The sequence below is a fragment of the Euprymna scolopes genome, chromosome 12 (assembly GCF_053919585.1).
Source record: "Euprymna scolopes isolate OS-2025 chromosome 12, ASM5391958v1, whole genome shotgun sequence".
Lineage (NCBI taxonomy): Eukaryota > Metazoa > Mollusca > Cephalopoda > Sepiida > Sepiolidae > Euprymna > Euprymna scolopes.
Window position 1 is genome coordinate 69,290,244 of NC_136493.1, and position 18,559 is coordinate 69,308,802.

General features: G+C 33.8%; 1 protein-coding gene and 1 pseudogene across 3 annotated transcripts in view; both read right to left on the bottom strand.

The window, feature by feature from the left end:
* The window catches only part of LOC145291321 (DNA repair protein RAD50-like), a 260,298-nt gene that overhangs the window by 47,610 nt on the left and 194,129 nt on the right, over window positions 1-18,559 (bottom strand). For all 3 annotated transcript variants that reach the window (XM_080137063.1, XM_080137061.1, XM_080137064.1), the window contains one exon: window positions 7,625-7,772. In XM_080137063.1, the coding sequence (XP_079993189.1) occupies window positions 7,625-7,772 (148 nt within the window). The remainder of the gene's footprint in view (window positions 1-7,624; window positions 7,773-18,559) is intronic.
* On the bottom strand, window positions 18,421-18,548 carry LOC145291839 (U2 spliceosomal RNA; annotated as a pseudogene).

Here is an 18,559-nt window from a genome sequence, read left to right on the forward strand (position 1 = left end):
AAAGTGTTTCACTGTGTAAGGTTCGTGACATGGTATACATTTGGGAGGTTCTTCACTTTTTAGTAGGTGGGAGTGAATTATGTATGTGTGTCCTATCCAGATACGTGATAAGACTACTTCTTCTTTACGTGATTTTCTGGTATCTAGAGGGGTAATTTGGAAGAGTTTGTTATTTTGGCAATTGTTCCAATTTTCTTGCCATTTCTTTGTGATAAAAATGCTTATTAAATGTTTGTAATCCGTATATGGGACCTTTATGTCGTTTATTTGTAGTTTTAAGGAATTTTTGGCCACCATGTCAGCTTTATCATTTCCACGGAAACCGTAGTGACTGGGAATCCAACAAAAGTTTTGTGTTGGATGATAGAATGGATCTTTTGTAACAGTTTGATGAGTAAGGGATTGTTTAATTTTTGATTTCTTATTGCTTCTAATACTGATAATGAGTCTACAAATATTATAAATTTCTTGGAGTTTTGGTTGATGATAATATCTAGAGCCAGGTTTATGGCTGTAATTTCTGCACTATAGATAGAGGAGTTATTTGGTAACCTTTTCTGCTGAATAGTGTTTTCTGAAATAGCGGCACATCCCACTTTGTTTTGATCTTTGGAGCCATCCGTGTAAATGTGTGTCCAATTTGGGTAAGTATCCAGAATTTTTCTCTATAGTCTGCAGGGCAAGTATTGGATTTAGGATATATTGTCGGGTCTAGTATGACTTTAGGTTGATTTAACAGCCAGGGTGGGAGTTCTGGGAGATTTTCCTCGTAGATGCTGGTTTGATCTATTGAGTTGTCTGTAAGTGGTTTTATTGTTTCTTCCATGTAGAGACCAAAGGGTTTAATTGCATTTTCTTTTTGTTTGAATAGATGTGTGTAGTTGGGATTGAAAGTGCATTGATACGCAGAATTTTTGGGGTTTGATTTTAGTTTTAGATAATATTGTAAGCCTAATTTTTCATGTCTCAATTTTAGTGGAGGTTCACAGGCTTCAGCATATAAGCTTTCTATCGGAGAGGTTTTGAGTGCGCCCATTGTGTGATGGATAGAATCTAGAGTTTTAAGGTAACTTTTTCTGGTTAAACCATATATAAAGCTTCCATAATCTAGTTTGGTTCTTATCAGAGTTCTATATAATTTTAAGAGTGATGAGCAGTCTGATCCCCACTCAGTATTTGCTATAACCCTTAATAGTTGTAGAGTCTTGAAACATTTTTGTTTTAAATATTTTAAGTGAGGGATGAAGGAGAGTTTTTTATTAAAAATAAGTCCCAAACATTTATGTTGATCAGCTATTTCGATTTTTGATCCTTTTAGGTTTAGTGTAGGGTCATTGTGTATGTTTCTATGATTACAGAAATGGACGCATTTAGTTTTGGTTGTTGAAAATTTAAAGCCATTTTCTGTCGTCCATTGTGTTAGTTTGTTTATGCACATTTGTAGTTGGCGTTCCGAAGTATGAATATTTTTGGATCTCTGGCAGATTACAAGGTCATCCACATATAAGGAGCCATTTATCCCATTGTTTAGACAATTTACGACATTATTAATTTTTATATTAAATAGCGCAACTGATAAAATGCATCCTTGTGGGACTCCTTCCTGTATTTTTGTGCCTGATAGGGTGGGTCCGATTCTTACTTTAAAACTTCTATCAGATAAAAATCTTTTATCAGTATGGGTAGTCTGCCCTTTAATCCAAGGTTGTAAAGGTCTTTTATTATATCCTGTCGCCATGTTGTATCATATGCCTTTTCTAAATCAAAAAAGATAGCTATTGCATGTTCTTTTTTAATGAATGATAAAGATCTCCAATCGGACTATGTTGTCCATTGTTCCTCTTTTGTTTCTAAAACCACTTTGTAGGTTGGCAATTGAGTTGTTCGTTTCCAGATACCAATTCAGTCGTTTATTTATCATTCTTTTAAATGTTTTGCAGAGACAACTTGTCAATGCAATTGGTCTGAAATTTTGTGGATCTGAATTGTCTTTCTCTGGTTTAGGGATGGGGATCACGATAGCATGTTTCCAACTATTGGGTAGTTTTCCCTTGAAGCATATTTTGTTGAGCGTGTTTAAAAGATGTGTTATAGATTTGGAAGGAAGTTGTTTCAGAAAATCATAATGTATCTCATCTGCACCAGTAGCTGTATTATGTGCTTCGTTTATGGCTTTTAAGAGTTCATTTTTAGTAAAAGGATAGTTGTATTCTTCTTTGTTGTTTGAGTTGAAATTTAATTTATTTATCTTTTTTTCTCTATCTTGTTTTGTCTTTTGGAAAGATTGACTGTAATTTTTGCTGGAGGAATTGTTTTGAAAGGTTTCAGCAAGAAGATTCGCAATATTTTTTGTCTCCGTTATTTTGATGTTGTTTTGTAGGAGATGATTTAAAGGGGAGGGTGAGTTTTTGCCCAAAATTTTCCTTACCATGTTCCACACTTGTTTGGGGTTTGTATTCGAGTTTATTTTATTTATATAGTCTTTCCATGATGTTCTTTTTTCTTCTCTAATAACTTTATGAGCCACTGCTCTTTTTTGCTTAAAAAGGTTTACATTGTATTTTGTTGGTTGGGAGTTGAATTTTCGTAAGGCAGCTTTACGTTGGCAAATTGCTTTTTGGCATTCGTTGTTAAACCAGGGTCTTTGTTGTTTGTTAGTTCTGCTACTTTTAAGTATACATTCATGTGCAATGGCTAGTAAAACTTTAGAGAAGTATTCTATGGATTTATTTGGATTTTCCTCCTCTGAGAGTTTTTGTTGGCATTTTTTTTATATTCCTCCCAATTTGCTTTTTTTATTTTCTATTGGGAGAGATGGATTTTTGTTTCTTTTAGATTTGTTAAAAATCACTGGAAAATGGTTGCTACTCCATGAATCTTCTAGAACCTTCCAGTTATAGTCCATGAGGATAGTAGGGTCACACAAAGATAAATCTAATGCTGAGTAGGTGCCTGAAGCAGGATGAAGATGTGTTAGATTTATTGTTTAATATACACAAGTCATTGTCGTTAATAATTTTTTCAAGATTCTTCCCTTTCTTATCCAAGTATGCAGATCCCCATATATCGTTGTGACTATTGAAATCACCTAACAGTAAAAAGGGTTTGGGTAACTGATTTATTATTTAGCTCAGCTCTGCTTCGTTTATTGGATCCTGGGGTGGGATGCAGATAGTGCAGATATTTATAGTTCTGTGTAATGTGGCTGCTGCAGCAATAGCTTGAATATTAATGTTTATATCTATTTTGCTTTGTGGGATATTATTTCTAATAAGTATAGATACTCCTCCAGAGGCTCTCTGTTGGGTGTTGTGGATGTGGTTGTATTGTTTGTAGTTTTTTATATTTTTTTTTATCTTCAGCTTTTAAAAAGATTTCTTGGAGACATGATGACTGGTTTGTAATAAGTCATTTATGTTGGGTTTTAGGCCCCGGCAGTTCCATTGGATGATTTTTTGGGTTATGATTAGATTTTATGTATTTGTTTCTAACTTTTGTTAGTCGTTGGTGTCTGATCTTTGATCTCCCGTGTCCATTTCCTCAAATCTGTTTTAAATTGAGTCTCTTGGTCTGGAAGATGAACGTGGTCTGTTTATTTTGGTTTTAGCTTCTTTGTTGGTTGGTGGTTTGTTTCCTTTTCCTTCATGGGCACTTTTTGGTGTCTTATTTTTTTTTTTTCGGTGAGAAGGATTGTTTCTGTGGGTGTTGTAGCACTTTGGGGTTTTGTGGGTCTTTTAGGTTGATGTTTAATAGGTTTGCTTTTGTTGTTTGGTTATTTGGTCCAGTGGTATGCTGTATGTTTTTTTTGTTATTTCTGAGCATTTTATATTTCTTGCTAGGTTACGAGCTTCTTGGAAGGTTATATTTTTTGTATATTTTATTTTAATAATTTCTTTTTCTTTCTTCCATTTGTCGCATTCTTTTGAATTTGTACTATGGCCTTTTTGGCAGTTAATAGATTTTGGATCTTTTTGGCAATTTGTGTGGGTCTCGTTTTCTCCACACCTCATGCATACTGGAGAGCGTGTGCACCGGTCTCAATGGTGTCCGTACCTTTGACAATTGTAGCATCTGAGAGGGTTTGGTATGTATGGTTCTATATTTATTTTTTCATATCCTATTTTGATGTTACTTGGGATTTGATGGGTATTAAAGGTTAGAATATAGGAGTTTGTATCAATGGTTTCACCATATTTTTTAATTTGGATCCTTTTTACATTGGTAACGTTTTGATTTTTAGGTTAATTTTAATTTCTTCCAAGGAGCACAGTGATGGTTCTGAACTCCTGATTACTCCTTTACTAGTATTCAACGTTTTGTGGGGATAGATTTTTACTTTTTGGTTATTAAAAAGTCTCCATTTAAAGATTTCTGTGATATGCTTTTGGCTTTCTACTTCCACTAGTAGTTTGCCGTTATTTAGTTTTTTGACCATTTTTGGTTTGATACTTGAGAAAATTTTCTCTATTTTGAAGGGAGACACTTTTGTTATCGGTTCTCCTTTGGTTGCTTCAATAATTATGAAAAAAGGTAGATTTTGAACAAGATTTTTGTGTTGTGATTCTGTTTCTGAATCTGAACTAGATTTGTCTGAAACTTCACAATGGTTTCTTTTTTGAGGCTTTTTATTTGCCATTTAAATATTTTGAATTTTTCATTTCTCTTGCTCCCCACCCGCCTCGGAGCCCTATTTGGGAAGTGTTGGGGGGGGGCATTCGCCCCAACACAAGAATACAGGAGAAGTATACTCTTCCTGCTGATGGACTCAAGCACCCGTGTTTCCTTCGTCCTTTCTAATGGCCTCATTTCTAGAAAAGATGTTGGTTTTCCAGCCGTGTTTTATCCATTCTTCAGCAAGTTGATTGACCCTCCAGCCACCACTTACTAAATCAGTTTTTTGCCTAATGTGGGGAGCGAGAGCGTATTTTCTTGTTGTGTTTGTCTTGATTTAGTGCTAGTCATGACCAACCGATTGATTGGATCGGGCCTATCTAACCACCTGTCTTAACCCAAGTAAGGGCCAAAGTGGCGTGTTGCACCTCATGTCCTACTAGGACCTTGAACATGATCTGCTCAACCACCAGGATCCCGTCCTCAGGCATTACAGGTTGCCACCCACGGTCTGCAGGGGGGCATTACAGGTTGCTACCACGGTCTGCAGGGGGGCATTACAGGTTGCTACCACGGTCTGCAGGGGGGCAGTCGGTGTATTCTAATGTCCCACCGACAGGGCTGCAAAAGAGGGTTTGATAAGACATATTTGTGTAAGAAATTAAAGAGAAAATTGTTGATCGACAAATCCTTCCTATTTTAAACAAATTCATCACCTTATGATAAATATAAAAAAGTATCCATAAATTTTCTTTAATATTACTATTTTCATAATTGCAACATTTCTCTCTTGAGGAAATGTTAAAAATTTTCAGCAAGATTTCCTAATGATAACATTCATCATAATGCTCTTGTAACAATGAATTGAAATGGTTTAGGAAGTCAGTTATGACACAATTAAGTTACATTATTACCTTTCCCAGTTACATCTATTATATAAAATGCCAGTTTTCTGTCTGTGCAACTAAAATTCAGAAACAACTAAAATTATACCCACAAATGTTATAGACTCTGCTCCAGTATCACCCCAGACAGGTTTTATTAGATAATTTATTGTAATATTTATTTATTTGGGGTCTTTAAGGAACATTATTACTCATTCCCTCCCCCACCTACTCACCAAAAAAATGTGTCAGTGAGGATATTAATCTTTTTCAAATGGACAAATCAAATTCTAGATGATCCAACCCAAATTAGAGATATTTCTCATTTATGGCTGGTTTCTATTTTCTTAGCAAAATATTTCTCACTCACAGCAAATCTGTTATTTAAATACATTGCCACTAATCAACTCATTAAACATGCAACTTTGTGGATTTTTACAATGCTAATCAAGTACAAAACTATAATACTCACACTACAGTGTTGTATATGGTAGTAAAATCTTCTGGGATAAGGATGTTATAGCTACGTTAGAGATTCAACAATACTTTTTACATGTAGAGAAAAGATTAGCTTTTGTGGTCTATAAAACGTAGTTTATTCTTTCATACAAATGTTTTCAAGGTTCAGTTTGTAGCTGTTACACAATTACGATCTATTTTCTTTTGCACTTGCATATTCTCACTCGCAGAGTATGTAGTATGTAGTCCAGTAAGAACACACTGGCATGTCATCACTAGGGCTAGGACAACAGCATATTCTTTTCATTGTTTTGACTCTCGAGAATGTATCTGTTGATATGTTATATGCTTTTATATCGATTGATGTGGTTCTCAGTTGATTAACTGTGTCTAACTGTGTCAGATATGTACTGGCGAGTCAAAACAATGATAAGAATATTCTGTTGTCATAGCCCTAGTCATCACTTATATTTACATTGTGCAATAAGAACACTGTTCATGTGAAAAATGCAACCTCCATTTCTGCCCAAGCACTTTTCCTGCAATTTATAAACAATCCTAAGAGAGTTTTGATGTGAACAGATGTTCCATTACCTCTAACTATGGGTTGGCTAGAGGAGATGAAATTCCCAGACTCCAGTCCATTTCTATATAACATGTACATCTGCAGATTCACCCTATTTTGTAATGCTGTTTTCATAACACTTTGTGTTGATGAAATTGTTTGAATAAAATTGATTGAAATTATACAAGTAAAACTTTGTCCTGTTAATCAAAAATTTGGTAACATACTGTCAGAAGGATGAATATGTAAGTTATAAGCTCTACAACAAAATGGCAATTACATCTTGTACAAGTTGTTCTCTTCGGCCAGATTTATTCCTGAAATAGCCTTACACACAGTATTAATCATCTTGCAGATCATTACGGTGCCATCGTGCTTTGATGGTCTGGCAAATGTTGTGATGAGAAGATCTTTTGGGAACTCTGCCAGGTTTTCCACACTCTTGCTATGCAGTTTGTCCTCTGGCATCGCGTGATTTATGCCACAACCTCCAGATGGTCCACCCCACAGATATTATCCCCTACTTCCAGGAGAAGCTTTTCTTTTTTTTTCATTGCTATGCATACACCAAAAAGCATCTTCTTTGCTCCAGCTCTGCTCAAGTCCTTCCGAGGTATAGCTGAAGAAAAGTGTGGGTAAGGGAGTTTTATTTAGGTCTGGAGTTTTGGGGTGTTAGGCAGCAATGTCTTCTGTGTTATCAGGACACATGAACTCAACCTTCTAGTTCTTCTTTCCATATCAAAGGAATCGCCTCCGTGTCTGATTCTGATAAGAAAAGAGTAACTCATTTTCTTTTTACTGCAACTGGCCATTTTTTTTCATCACTAACATTTTAGCTACTGCTAAGACTGCAAGTAATAACAGTTGCTTTAATTACTATTACTGTTTTTCTGGTAGTGGTGGTGACTTGATCATCTGCTGAACAACAGACAGCTTTTCAGTTAGTTTATGAGTTAGAATTAACGGAACTGCTCACTACTTTTCTCAGTCGCACTTGCTCACTAGGATGTCTTTACTATTTGAAGGAAAGCGGCAACAAAAACATTTGTGATTAACAAAATATAGATATAAACATTTTGTAAGATTTCAAATATAAAGCTCTCACCTGTTGCATGGATAAATCTTTCCTGATTTCGTCAATGTTTATATGAAGTTTCTTCTTCTCTTTCTCAAGAGAATCAAGCTTAGTTTTTAGTTCTTCACGCATGTCTTTCTTCTCTTGAAGAATATTAACCTTGCCAGTTTTTTCATATCTAAAAACCAAGCGAACATGGAAATTTAGTCTTCAAAATTAAAGTGTAATCAGTTCAGTATAAAAGACAAACATACAAAACAATTCAACAGCAATAGAAACTTGAAAACTAAGATGAACTAAAGTTTTGTTAATAATGTACTTATTGGATATCTCTGCAATTGTTTCATATTGTGCAAAATAAAAGTTTTTCATGGATTCAAAATTTTCTGGTAACAGAAACTCTTGTGAACAGTATTGATTCAATTCTGATATTTATTGGTTAATACTTTGCTCAACACGGACTCTATTTTAGGGTTGTATAGATTCTTGTTCTTGAAAATAGCAAATTAGATGAATTCATGGGAGGTGGAGTCTTCATATACAGGGTGAAACGTCCAATCTAAGATAGTTTTTTTTTTGGGGGGGGGGGGCTCATGACTAAATTTTTCGAGATATCTATGCTAATTGTTAATATTGTTGAAAAAAATGTTTTACGAAACAAAGAATCGATACCCACACATATTTTCATTAAAAAAATACGAACGAGACAAACAATGCAAGGGAGACAACTCTAAGGGAAGAAGGACTTTTTTTCTGAAGTTACCTCCCCTGGACTGTGCATTATTAGCACAACGTTTCGGTCAAGTTAGAGCCCTAAAAAATATTTTAGTGACCCCTAAAGATTGAACTTTCTTTATGATCTACGGACCCACCTTCAAACCCATGGTTCGAATTCTTGCAATGCACAACTAATCTCCCTTTTCCTTAGTAGAGAAAAAGGAAACATGTATTCAACACCCGAAAAAGATCGCAGGGTACCGCGACCGAAATGTTGTGCTAATGCACCCAAGATGAGAATAATTGTTTGATTAATCAAAATAATACTCACATCTCAAAAATTAAAAATTGCAACCATGAGGTTGTTTGCATGGAAACTTAGAAGGCTAACCTGCTTGATTTGGCAGTTCACCTCCAACTTAACAAACCACTTCCTCCCAAATTTCCCTATGCAGACAGAAACCACTGTCAATCACAATCACTCCTTGTGTTCATATCATAAAAAAAATGTAGAAACCTCGAAGGCATGTGGCCCTGATTTCATCTCTGCTATACTATTAAAAAATGCTTTGCTGAGATTGCCCCAGTTCTCTCCAAACTCTTCAACAAATGCCTTACCGAATGTTGCTTTCCTGGCTGCTGAAAAATTGTTTCTGTAGTATCAGTTTACAAGTATTCTGATAAATGAACTGACCCACTAAATTATCACCCAAGTAGTCTCCTCCTTCTTCTTTTCACCAAAATCTTGGAGTCTAAATCAAGTACTAATCCACAACCTCATAGATACTAAAATTCTTTCAGACTATCAGAATGGATTTAGACAAGCTCGTTCTACTGCAGATATTCTAACTGTAATCTCTGAACGTATATACCACACACTGAATAAGATATGGGAGGTAAGGGAAGTTGCTCTAGATATATCTAAGGTCTTTGACAGGGTATGGTACGATAGTCTTCTTCATGAAAATCAAATCATATGGTATTACTGGACGAATACTTAATATAATCAAATCCTTCTCAGACAAGAGAAAAATCCAGGTTATTCTTGATGGTTGTATGTCAAAACATGATATAAAGGCAGGTGTGCCACAGAAGTCGATCCTGATATTCATAAATAACCTCCGATAAAATTGCCTCTGAGATGGATATATTTGCTGATGACATCATACTATATAAAAGGCATGCAAAAAAGGTGGGCTCTCTCTACCATGCGAGAAAATGACTTCCACCTGAGAGTATCCTATATTTCTACAAAGCCACAATTCAATCATGCATTGAATATTGCTGCCACATCTGGACTGGTGCATCTGTCACTAGTCTCTGTCTCTTAGATAGGGTTCAAAAAAGAGTCTCCAATCTAATACAGGTTTGAACAATAAATTTGTCGTCTTAGAAAACACGATTCCATTTCTATTTGATGAAACCAGCTTTCTTTTTGTTGTTGCCGATCATATACAGTTGTGTACAAATCTCAAAAGCATTAGGATTTTTTATCATGTTTGAAAGTGACACAATATTCAACAAGCGAGATGTACAAATCATGCCCTTTACTGATCTAAGTTATGGCAACAAGACCATTGCCAGCACCCTCAAAATACAAATCTAGATGTTTCAATGAAGCTTCCAGCCACCGTTATGGTCTTTGGTCTGATTTAAAGTGAGGGCCACATCATATTACCTCACATCATCAAAGTCGGCTTGAAAGTCAACACCAAAGTGTAGCTGGATGTGCGAAAGAGTGTAGTGATCCCCTAATGCAATCAGGTGGCTGCCAGCAGATCCTGGGTATGGCAGCAGGACTCTACACGAGTCCACAAGTCCAAAGAGACCCAGGCTTGGCTTCAGAAGGAGTACTCCGACTTTGTACCCTTCTCTCACTGGCCCTCTCCCCCTCGACCTGAACCTGCTGAATTACTTTGTTTGGTCATACATTATGAACATTACCAACATTATGAACATTACCAATATTACCTCCCACAACACTAAAAATATTTTTTCAATAAAAGTTTTAAAATAAAGCTGTAGTATTGTTTTCTTTAAGGTGATAAATTTTTCGTTCCACCCTGTAGATCATGCACTCTCAACCAAACTCCTACCTCTGTCTTAAATGTGGCATCCCTGTTTTACAATTATTTTAATGCAATGTGTTCTGACGGCCTCCAAGCACTTATACCCCTTCAATGTAAATACCTCCAACTAACCCAATAAGCAGCAAAATCCCACCCCTACACTGTAAAAATCCTGAGATGCCAGAAAGCCTTCTACACAAATAATTTCTTTCACTCAAACTGTTTGACTTTGGAATTCTCTTCTGGGTCCTTGCTTCCCTGACTGTACTGGCATGCAGAAGTTCAAGTGTAATGTGAACATTTCGTTGCTACATAGTGTCCCTGTAAATTTGGTCCCAAATAGTAGCCCTTACGTCCAAGTAGCACTGTGCCTTGTTAAGAAAAAAAAGATAAAAGAAAAAGAGAAATATAAGCAAGCCTAATGACAAGGCTGTAAAGCTCTAGCGATTTAGCAGAAATCAGTCTTATTTAAATAAAAAATTTAAGATTTAAGCAGAACCTGTTTTTTATGAATTACAAAAATGTGGAAAACTCATTCCTGATAAAGTATGCGAGTGATGAAAATAGACTTTTGATACTTAAATTCCACAATTCTGTATCATTGGTAATGCTGAACTTAGCTAACCCAAATCTTCAACACTTTAGATGTGTACCTTTAAAAAAAAATGATGAACTTTTTAATGAGTAGCATTAATTTTTGGCCACCCTGTACTTTCTGACATTCCATTTTCAATCAATAAATTACTGCATGAAAAGAACATTTTGTGATCATTGTTAAAATTGAACAAGCAAATATCATCATAATATGGTGCAATAGCAGAATTCAATACAAAAGCAAAAATAGATTTACAGACAATAATGAATCGCCAATAATTATGTTATAGCAAAAAAGAAAAAATCAACCCTTTCTAAATTGGCAAAAATTGCAACATGAATGTTAAATCCAAGTAAATAGTTATGGTGAGCTGCAGCAAGTGTATCATAAAAATGTTGGTACTTATGTGGGCTGTACTAGATTTTCAAATTAAATTCAATTTTTACAGAGATTTTTTTTTATTAAATTGTAAGATGAAAGTATGGAATAGCAAATGTTATGATTTCATCACAGTTCGTATTCTGCATAAGTATCAAAATGTTTGCTACTAAACGATGAAAATAAAAATCAGGGTAGACATATTGGAAATTCTAATCCCACAAGCGACTCAGTAGGTGTTCCAGTATAAAAACTCTCAATGAATTCTTAAATGTTAAAATCCTCAAACTTGGGAACTTTTATAGTTATTGTGTCAGTAAGAGATGACTATTACTAATGACAAGGGCTATGACAACAGCATATTCTTTTTATTGTTTTGACTCTCGAGTGTGTATCAGTTGATATCTTATATGCTTTTATATAGTGGTGTGGTTCTTGGTTGATTAACTGTGTCAGATATATACTTGAGAGTCAAAACAGTGATAAAAATATTCTGTTGTAATAGCCAACCAAGATTAACCTTTTCTTGTGAAAATATTTCTGACCATTTGTTGATTATTATTGTAGCAATTACTACTCCTCCTCCTTCTAGTCCTACTATACACAAACATACAAAGCGACAATGGCATTGGATGTTATGATTAACAAAAAGAAATGAGTTTTACATTTTTTTAGTTGGTGACCCATGAGAACCCGTAAAATTTTGGTGCAGATCTAGATGAAGATGTTGATGCAGAAATTATATTAAACCTGATATCATTTAAATGAAAAAATTAAATTCCAGTTTTAGGCCAAATAACACTAAGTTTTGATAAGAGAATATTTATAAAACTAAATAATTTATGAGTTCTAAAGATATTTTTTCTTCATAAATTTTAACATTAAAAAACGATAATGTCTTATGAACACTGTCTAAGGAATTTCAAATTGGAACTTTTTAACATATTGAAAATTTGTAAGAGATGAATACCAACATAAGAGTATTTTTTTGTGTCAGCACTTATTAAGTCCAGGAGACCACTCAAGGATAAAGATTAATAAATGTTAGATAGTTGGTGAAACAACTCAATGATTATCAGTAATGGTGAAACTTGGGTAGCGCTTAGTTATTTAAGAGGGCAGATCAATAAAACCTTATTTACATTGGACTTGAAAATGACTAAGTAACTCGAGAAGCAGCTCCACAGTGTATTGTTCCACAGACGAACAATTCTAGGAAAGAGACTCTGGTCATGAAATTTATGTTTAGTTTTGGGCAAAAATAAAGAGTAAGGAAAATTGTTCATGTCTGTATTGTTCTTTAATGAACTGCCACTCTTTCTTGTAATCAGTTGTTCCTGTGTTCATGTCTGTATTGTTCTTTAATGAACTGCCACTCTTTCTTGTAATCAGTTGTTCCTGTGTTCATGTCTGTATTGTTCTTTAATGAACTGCCACTCTTTCTTGTAATCAGTTGTTCCTGTGTTCATGTCTGTATTGTTCTTTAATGAACTGCCACTCTTTCTTGTAATCAGTTGTTCCTGTGTTCATGTCTGTATCCCTCTTCCAAATATGCAGCAAACCAAATTTTGTCTTAATCGAGATGACTTTATTGAAAGCAATCATGCTATCTTTTAATTCCATTACTTTTTTGTTCAGAAATGAACCTAATAAAACGTAAGCATATTGATCTTTCTCTGTAAGTTTTTTAGGTTAAATAATTCTTGTGGCTTGAAGCTTTGGAACTTAAATAATTTCAGGTTAAAGCATTATTATACACTAGTGGGTGGGGGCAGCTTTTACGGGTCGTAAAATACACTTATATATTTTTTTTAATTTATGTGAATTTCTTATTTATTATTATAGAGCCAATTCTCTATTGAATGTTATATTGTACCTAATATATAGTAGTGATTTTAGTAGTTGAAAAATGACTTAACTGCCATCAATCCAAACCAAAACATTTAGCGCTCCAGCCGCGTCTCCTAGCGATGTTGCTATCGAAAGATTTAATATTAAATGACTTGAAGAAATTATAATTTGAGCATGCGCAGAAAGAATTGAAAATATGTTGGCAAGTTGAAATGAACTGTTTGACTTGTCGCCACGTGTCTGTGCGCATTATTCATTCATCCAAACAAAGATTTTACTCGTTATGAACCATCTTGGTGTGTGATTACTATTTTCTGTTTATTTCAGTGATGTAACCAAGGCTTAACGAGTTTATCGGTTAAATATTTACACATAAACAGACATACACACATACATGTACTGTTTTATTTATATGGATTTATTAATTGAAAGAAATTTCATTTCTCGCGTTTTGCATTCTAATGTTTTCATTTACATGTCCTTACATAAATTCTTACTGACCAATAAAGACGGTTCTAATATTTATCTGTTTTAATGTATATGATGTCACAGTCCACTGTTGTGATTTTATTACCAAAAATGTACAGTCATACTTTCCTAATTAAAAAGCACTGCGTCATGTCATTACGTGATTACTTGTTTTTTTTTTAATCAGAAACGAATGCCTTCGGACACTGTGCTCTTTTTATTTTTTTAATGTATACAATTAAGGTTTGGTTTTGTTGTTTTTGTTTTACGGCATATCAACCCTTTTCAAGTTATTTAATGCCGAATCCACTTATTTTAAAAAAAATGTTTTAATAGAATATATATTATTTTTTCAAGTCGGTTTCTATTTAACCCATAGTTGAGACCCTAACAGGTACTACTACTCTGGGTCAGAGTGGACCTGAGAGCAAGGGCAATTAAAGGGTGGCTCCACACAAGCTAGGGCCTCACCATCGGATATAGTTTAAGGTCATATCCAGGACCATAATATAATACATACCTAACAAAGAATATCGGGTAGCAAGACAGCACTACTCTCAAAGGAAAAGTAAGGCGCCTTCTTCTCTCTGTTATTCTGTGGGAGACCTCTGGGCAAGGTCGACAACCCACTTTACGCCGCCAATCAGGGTAACGTGAGGTCATGGAAAGCAAGTGACCGATGTAATATGGACGCAAACATAAATAATTCTGTTTGTGGCTCTGTATTTCGCCTGCTGAGCAGAAGATATCTCTGGGCACAATGGTTAGGACAATCGCCCAGTATAGGCACTGCTCGGACAGAAAGAAACTGCACTATACTGTCTGTCCAACTGCAAGGAAAGCTATGGTAGTACATCAAACACTTTATTCGAAAAACAACGTGAATCGCGTTCTGAATCAGAACACCTAGCTTGTTAGGGAAGCAGAGGACTACAGCGAGAAACATACGTTCAAATTCTAAACACCTGGGCAACATAAATAATGATGAGCAACAATGAATTCATGAATGCCTCGAAATAGGGAGATAGCCATAGTTGTCAATGCTTGTACAAGGCAACACTTTAATCAAGAATATAATGGTTAAACAAATATTTTTTGTTATATTATTTAACCGAAACTAAAAACAATTGTCTGGAAACAGATGTAAACAACTTTTATTCTTTATTTAGCTGTGAATTTGTTAATATTCAAATTACGTGAAAATCATTTTTATAATATACATATATATATAATATGTGTGCGTATATATATATATATATTATTTCATTGAGATCCTAATTTAAAATATTTTTTAATCGAAGTAATTTTTAAACCTTACAGTTTTGTGATCTTTATGTTTTATTTCAATTATCAATGATTTTATTATTAATGCTTTTATTGGCCATGATTTTATTATATACATATATTATGCATATCTCTATAGATGATGTTGTTATTATTATTATTATTACTAGCGGGATCTGTGGAAATTCCACAGCAGCATTTTTCATATGTAATATATTGTAGTTGGGCATGCTGTGAGCGTTCTGTTCAGCATGAATGAAGGTACAATCATATTATTCAAGTTTTTTATTAAAACTATATCGCCCCCTTACTAAAATAATAACTTTGATATATTTCCTGGGATGATTGTTTCATTACAAACACTCCGGTCAATTAACTCACATTTTATCATTTTTCATAATCACTGAATATGTTACTGCATTCGACAATAATTTTTCATAATTTTAACCCACATTATCGCCCCTCCCATTACTAAAATATTAAATTTGATATATTGTATCGGCTGATTATTTTATAAAAAACACAACTATCAATTAACTCACATTTCATCATTTTTAATAATTCTTGGATATGGTACTAACTTTGACAATAATTTTTCATCATTTAAACTCACCATATCGCACAACTTACTAAAATAATAACTTTGATATATTGTCTAGGCTGATTATATCATTACAAAAACACACACCAATCAACTCACATTTCATCATTTTTTGTAATTCTTCGATATGTTACTAATTTTGACAATATGTTTTTATAATTTAAACCAACGTTGTCGCCCAACCTTACTAAAATATTAACTTTGATACATTATTGCCCCCTCCTTAATAACTTTGAAATATTTTCTGGGCTTATTATTTTATTACAAACACACTAATGCATGAAATCACATTTAATCATTTTTCATAATTCTTGGATATTTTACTTATTTCGACAATCATTTTTCATAATTTAAACCCACATTTTCGCCCTTCCGTCTTTACGAAATAATAACTTTGATATATTGTCTAGGCTGATTATTTCCTTACACACACACCAGTCAACTAATATTTCATCATTTTTTCGTAATTCTTGGATATGTTACTAATTTCGACAACATCTTTTCATAATTTAAGCTCCCCTTATCTCCTTTCCCTTTACTTATATGATAACTTTGATATATTGTCTAGGCTGATTATTTTATTATAAACACACCAATCAATTAAATCACATTTCGTTATTTTGCGTAATTCTTGGATATGTTACTAATTTTGACAATAATATTTTATATAATTTAAACCATCCTCGTCGCCCTTTCTTACTAAAAATTACTTTGATACATTGTCTGGGCTGATTATTTCATAAAAAAACACAACTATCAATTAACTCACACTTCATCATTTTTCTTAATTCTTGGATATGTTACTCATTTCGACAATTATTTTTAATATTTTTAACCCACATTATCAACCCCCACTACTAAAATAATAACTTTGATATATTATCTGGGATGATTATTTCATTTCAATATATTTGATATATTGTCTAGGCTGATTATTTTATTATAAACACACCAATCAATTAACTCACATTTCGTCATTTTTCATAATTCTTGGATATGTTACTAATATCGACAATCATTTTTCATTATTTTAACCCACATCATCACCCCACTTACTAAAATAATAACTTTGATATATTGTCTGGTCTTATTATTTCATGGCAAACACACTAATGCATTAAATAACATATTATCATTTTTCATAATTCTGGGATATGTTACTAATTTCAACAATTATTTTTTCATAATTTCAACCATCCTTATCGACCTCTCTTACTAACATAATTACTTTGATATATTTCCTGGCTGATTATTTTATTATAAACACACACTCGATTAACTCACATTTAATCTTCGTTCATAATCCTGGATATGTTACTAATTTCGACAATAATTTTTATAATTAAAAACCAACATTATGCCTCTCCCTCCTACTTATATAATATATTTGATATATTGTCTGGGCTTATTATATCATTACAAACACACTAATCAAGTAACTCACATTTCAAGATTTTTTATAATTCTTGGATATGTTACTAATTTCAACAATCATTTTCATAATTTTAACCCACTATATCACTCCCCCTTACTTAAATAATAACTTTGATATATTGCTTTGGCTGATTATTTCATTACAAACAAATCAATCAATTCTGGGCATTCTCATAGTATATACGTTTCACTTATCTTATCCAATCCCGAGTGACACCACATATTCTACTAATATATATCATTCACCTATCTCATTTGATCCTGGGTGACGCTGGGTATTTTGCTACTATATGTTTTCCACCTCTCTCATTCAATACTGGGCGACGTATATATTTGCACATCTCATTCAATCCCAGGAATGACTTCATATCCGCCACCCCACTGTTGAAAATATACATTAAATAAAGTAATGTTTTAATCGTAAACTGTTACAGCCATTTCCGGGACCGACTTTATATCCCAAACCCACTGCTAAAAATATACATGAAATAATGTAATGTCTAAATAGTAAACTGTTTCAGCCATTTCTGGAACTGACTTATAATCCCCACCCCACTGTTGAAAATATACATGAAATAAAGTAATGTATAAATCATAAACTTTTTCAGCCATTTCTGGGGCCGACTTCTTATCTCCCATCCTACTGTTAAAAATATACATTAAATAAAGTAATGTCCTAAACGTAAATGGTTGCAGCCATTTCCGGAACCGACTTCATATTTCCCACCCCAATGTTAAAAATATACATTAAATAAAGTAATGTGTAATGCGTAAATGGTTTCTCCCATTTTCGGGACTGATTTAATATCCCCCACCCTACTGTTAAAAATATACATGAAATAAAGTAATGTTTAAATCGTAAACGATTTGAGTAATTTCCGGGACTGACTTCATATCCCGTAACCCACTGCTTATAATATACTTGAAATAAAGTAATGTTTAAATCATAAACTATTTCAGCAGCTTTTCGAAAGTAATACATAAAAATATTAACACGGTTAGAGATTAGGCAACCATTGCTTCAACATGAATTCCTGAGTGTAGTATCAGTTTCAGCATTCAAGTGACTTTAATCCCCCCTTTTTTGGTGTCAGTTAATGGAGGAGAAATCCTTCAATACTGTTCAATTTTTATTTTTGTTATCGACCAAAGTGCTCCTTTTGCGGAGCTGGTTTTCTCCTAAATTTTTAACCGACCTCATGTCCAATTCCACCCTTATGGGGAGGCAAGTAAACAAAATAATAATCAGAACGGACATTTTCAGGGCATTTTATAATTAATCAGAAGTGACATTTCCAAAGCATTTTGTAATTAAATCAGAAATAACTTTCTCCAGTTACTTTTTTGATATTAAAACTTTGTTACATTAAACATAGTACCTATTCACAATGCCTCCCCACGGGACAGATTTAGACACCAGGGTCGTTTTTTAATGTGGAAAAAAAATTGTCTTAGTCGTAAAGGATTTCTCTTCCACTGAGAGAGAATTAGTTGAAATGTAGCACCTGAAGAACAGATACTACACTTTGATCTTAGCCAGAAGACCAAGAAAGACAAATCATTTTTAA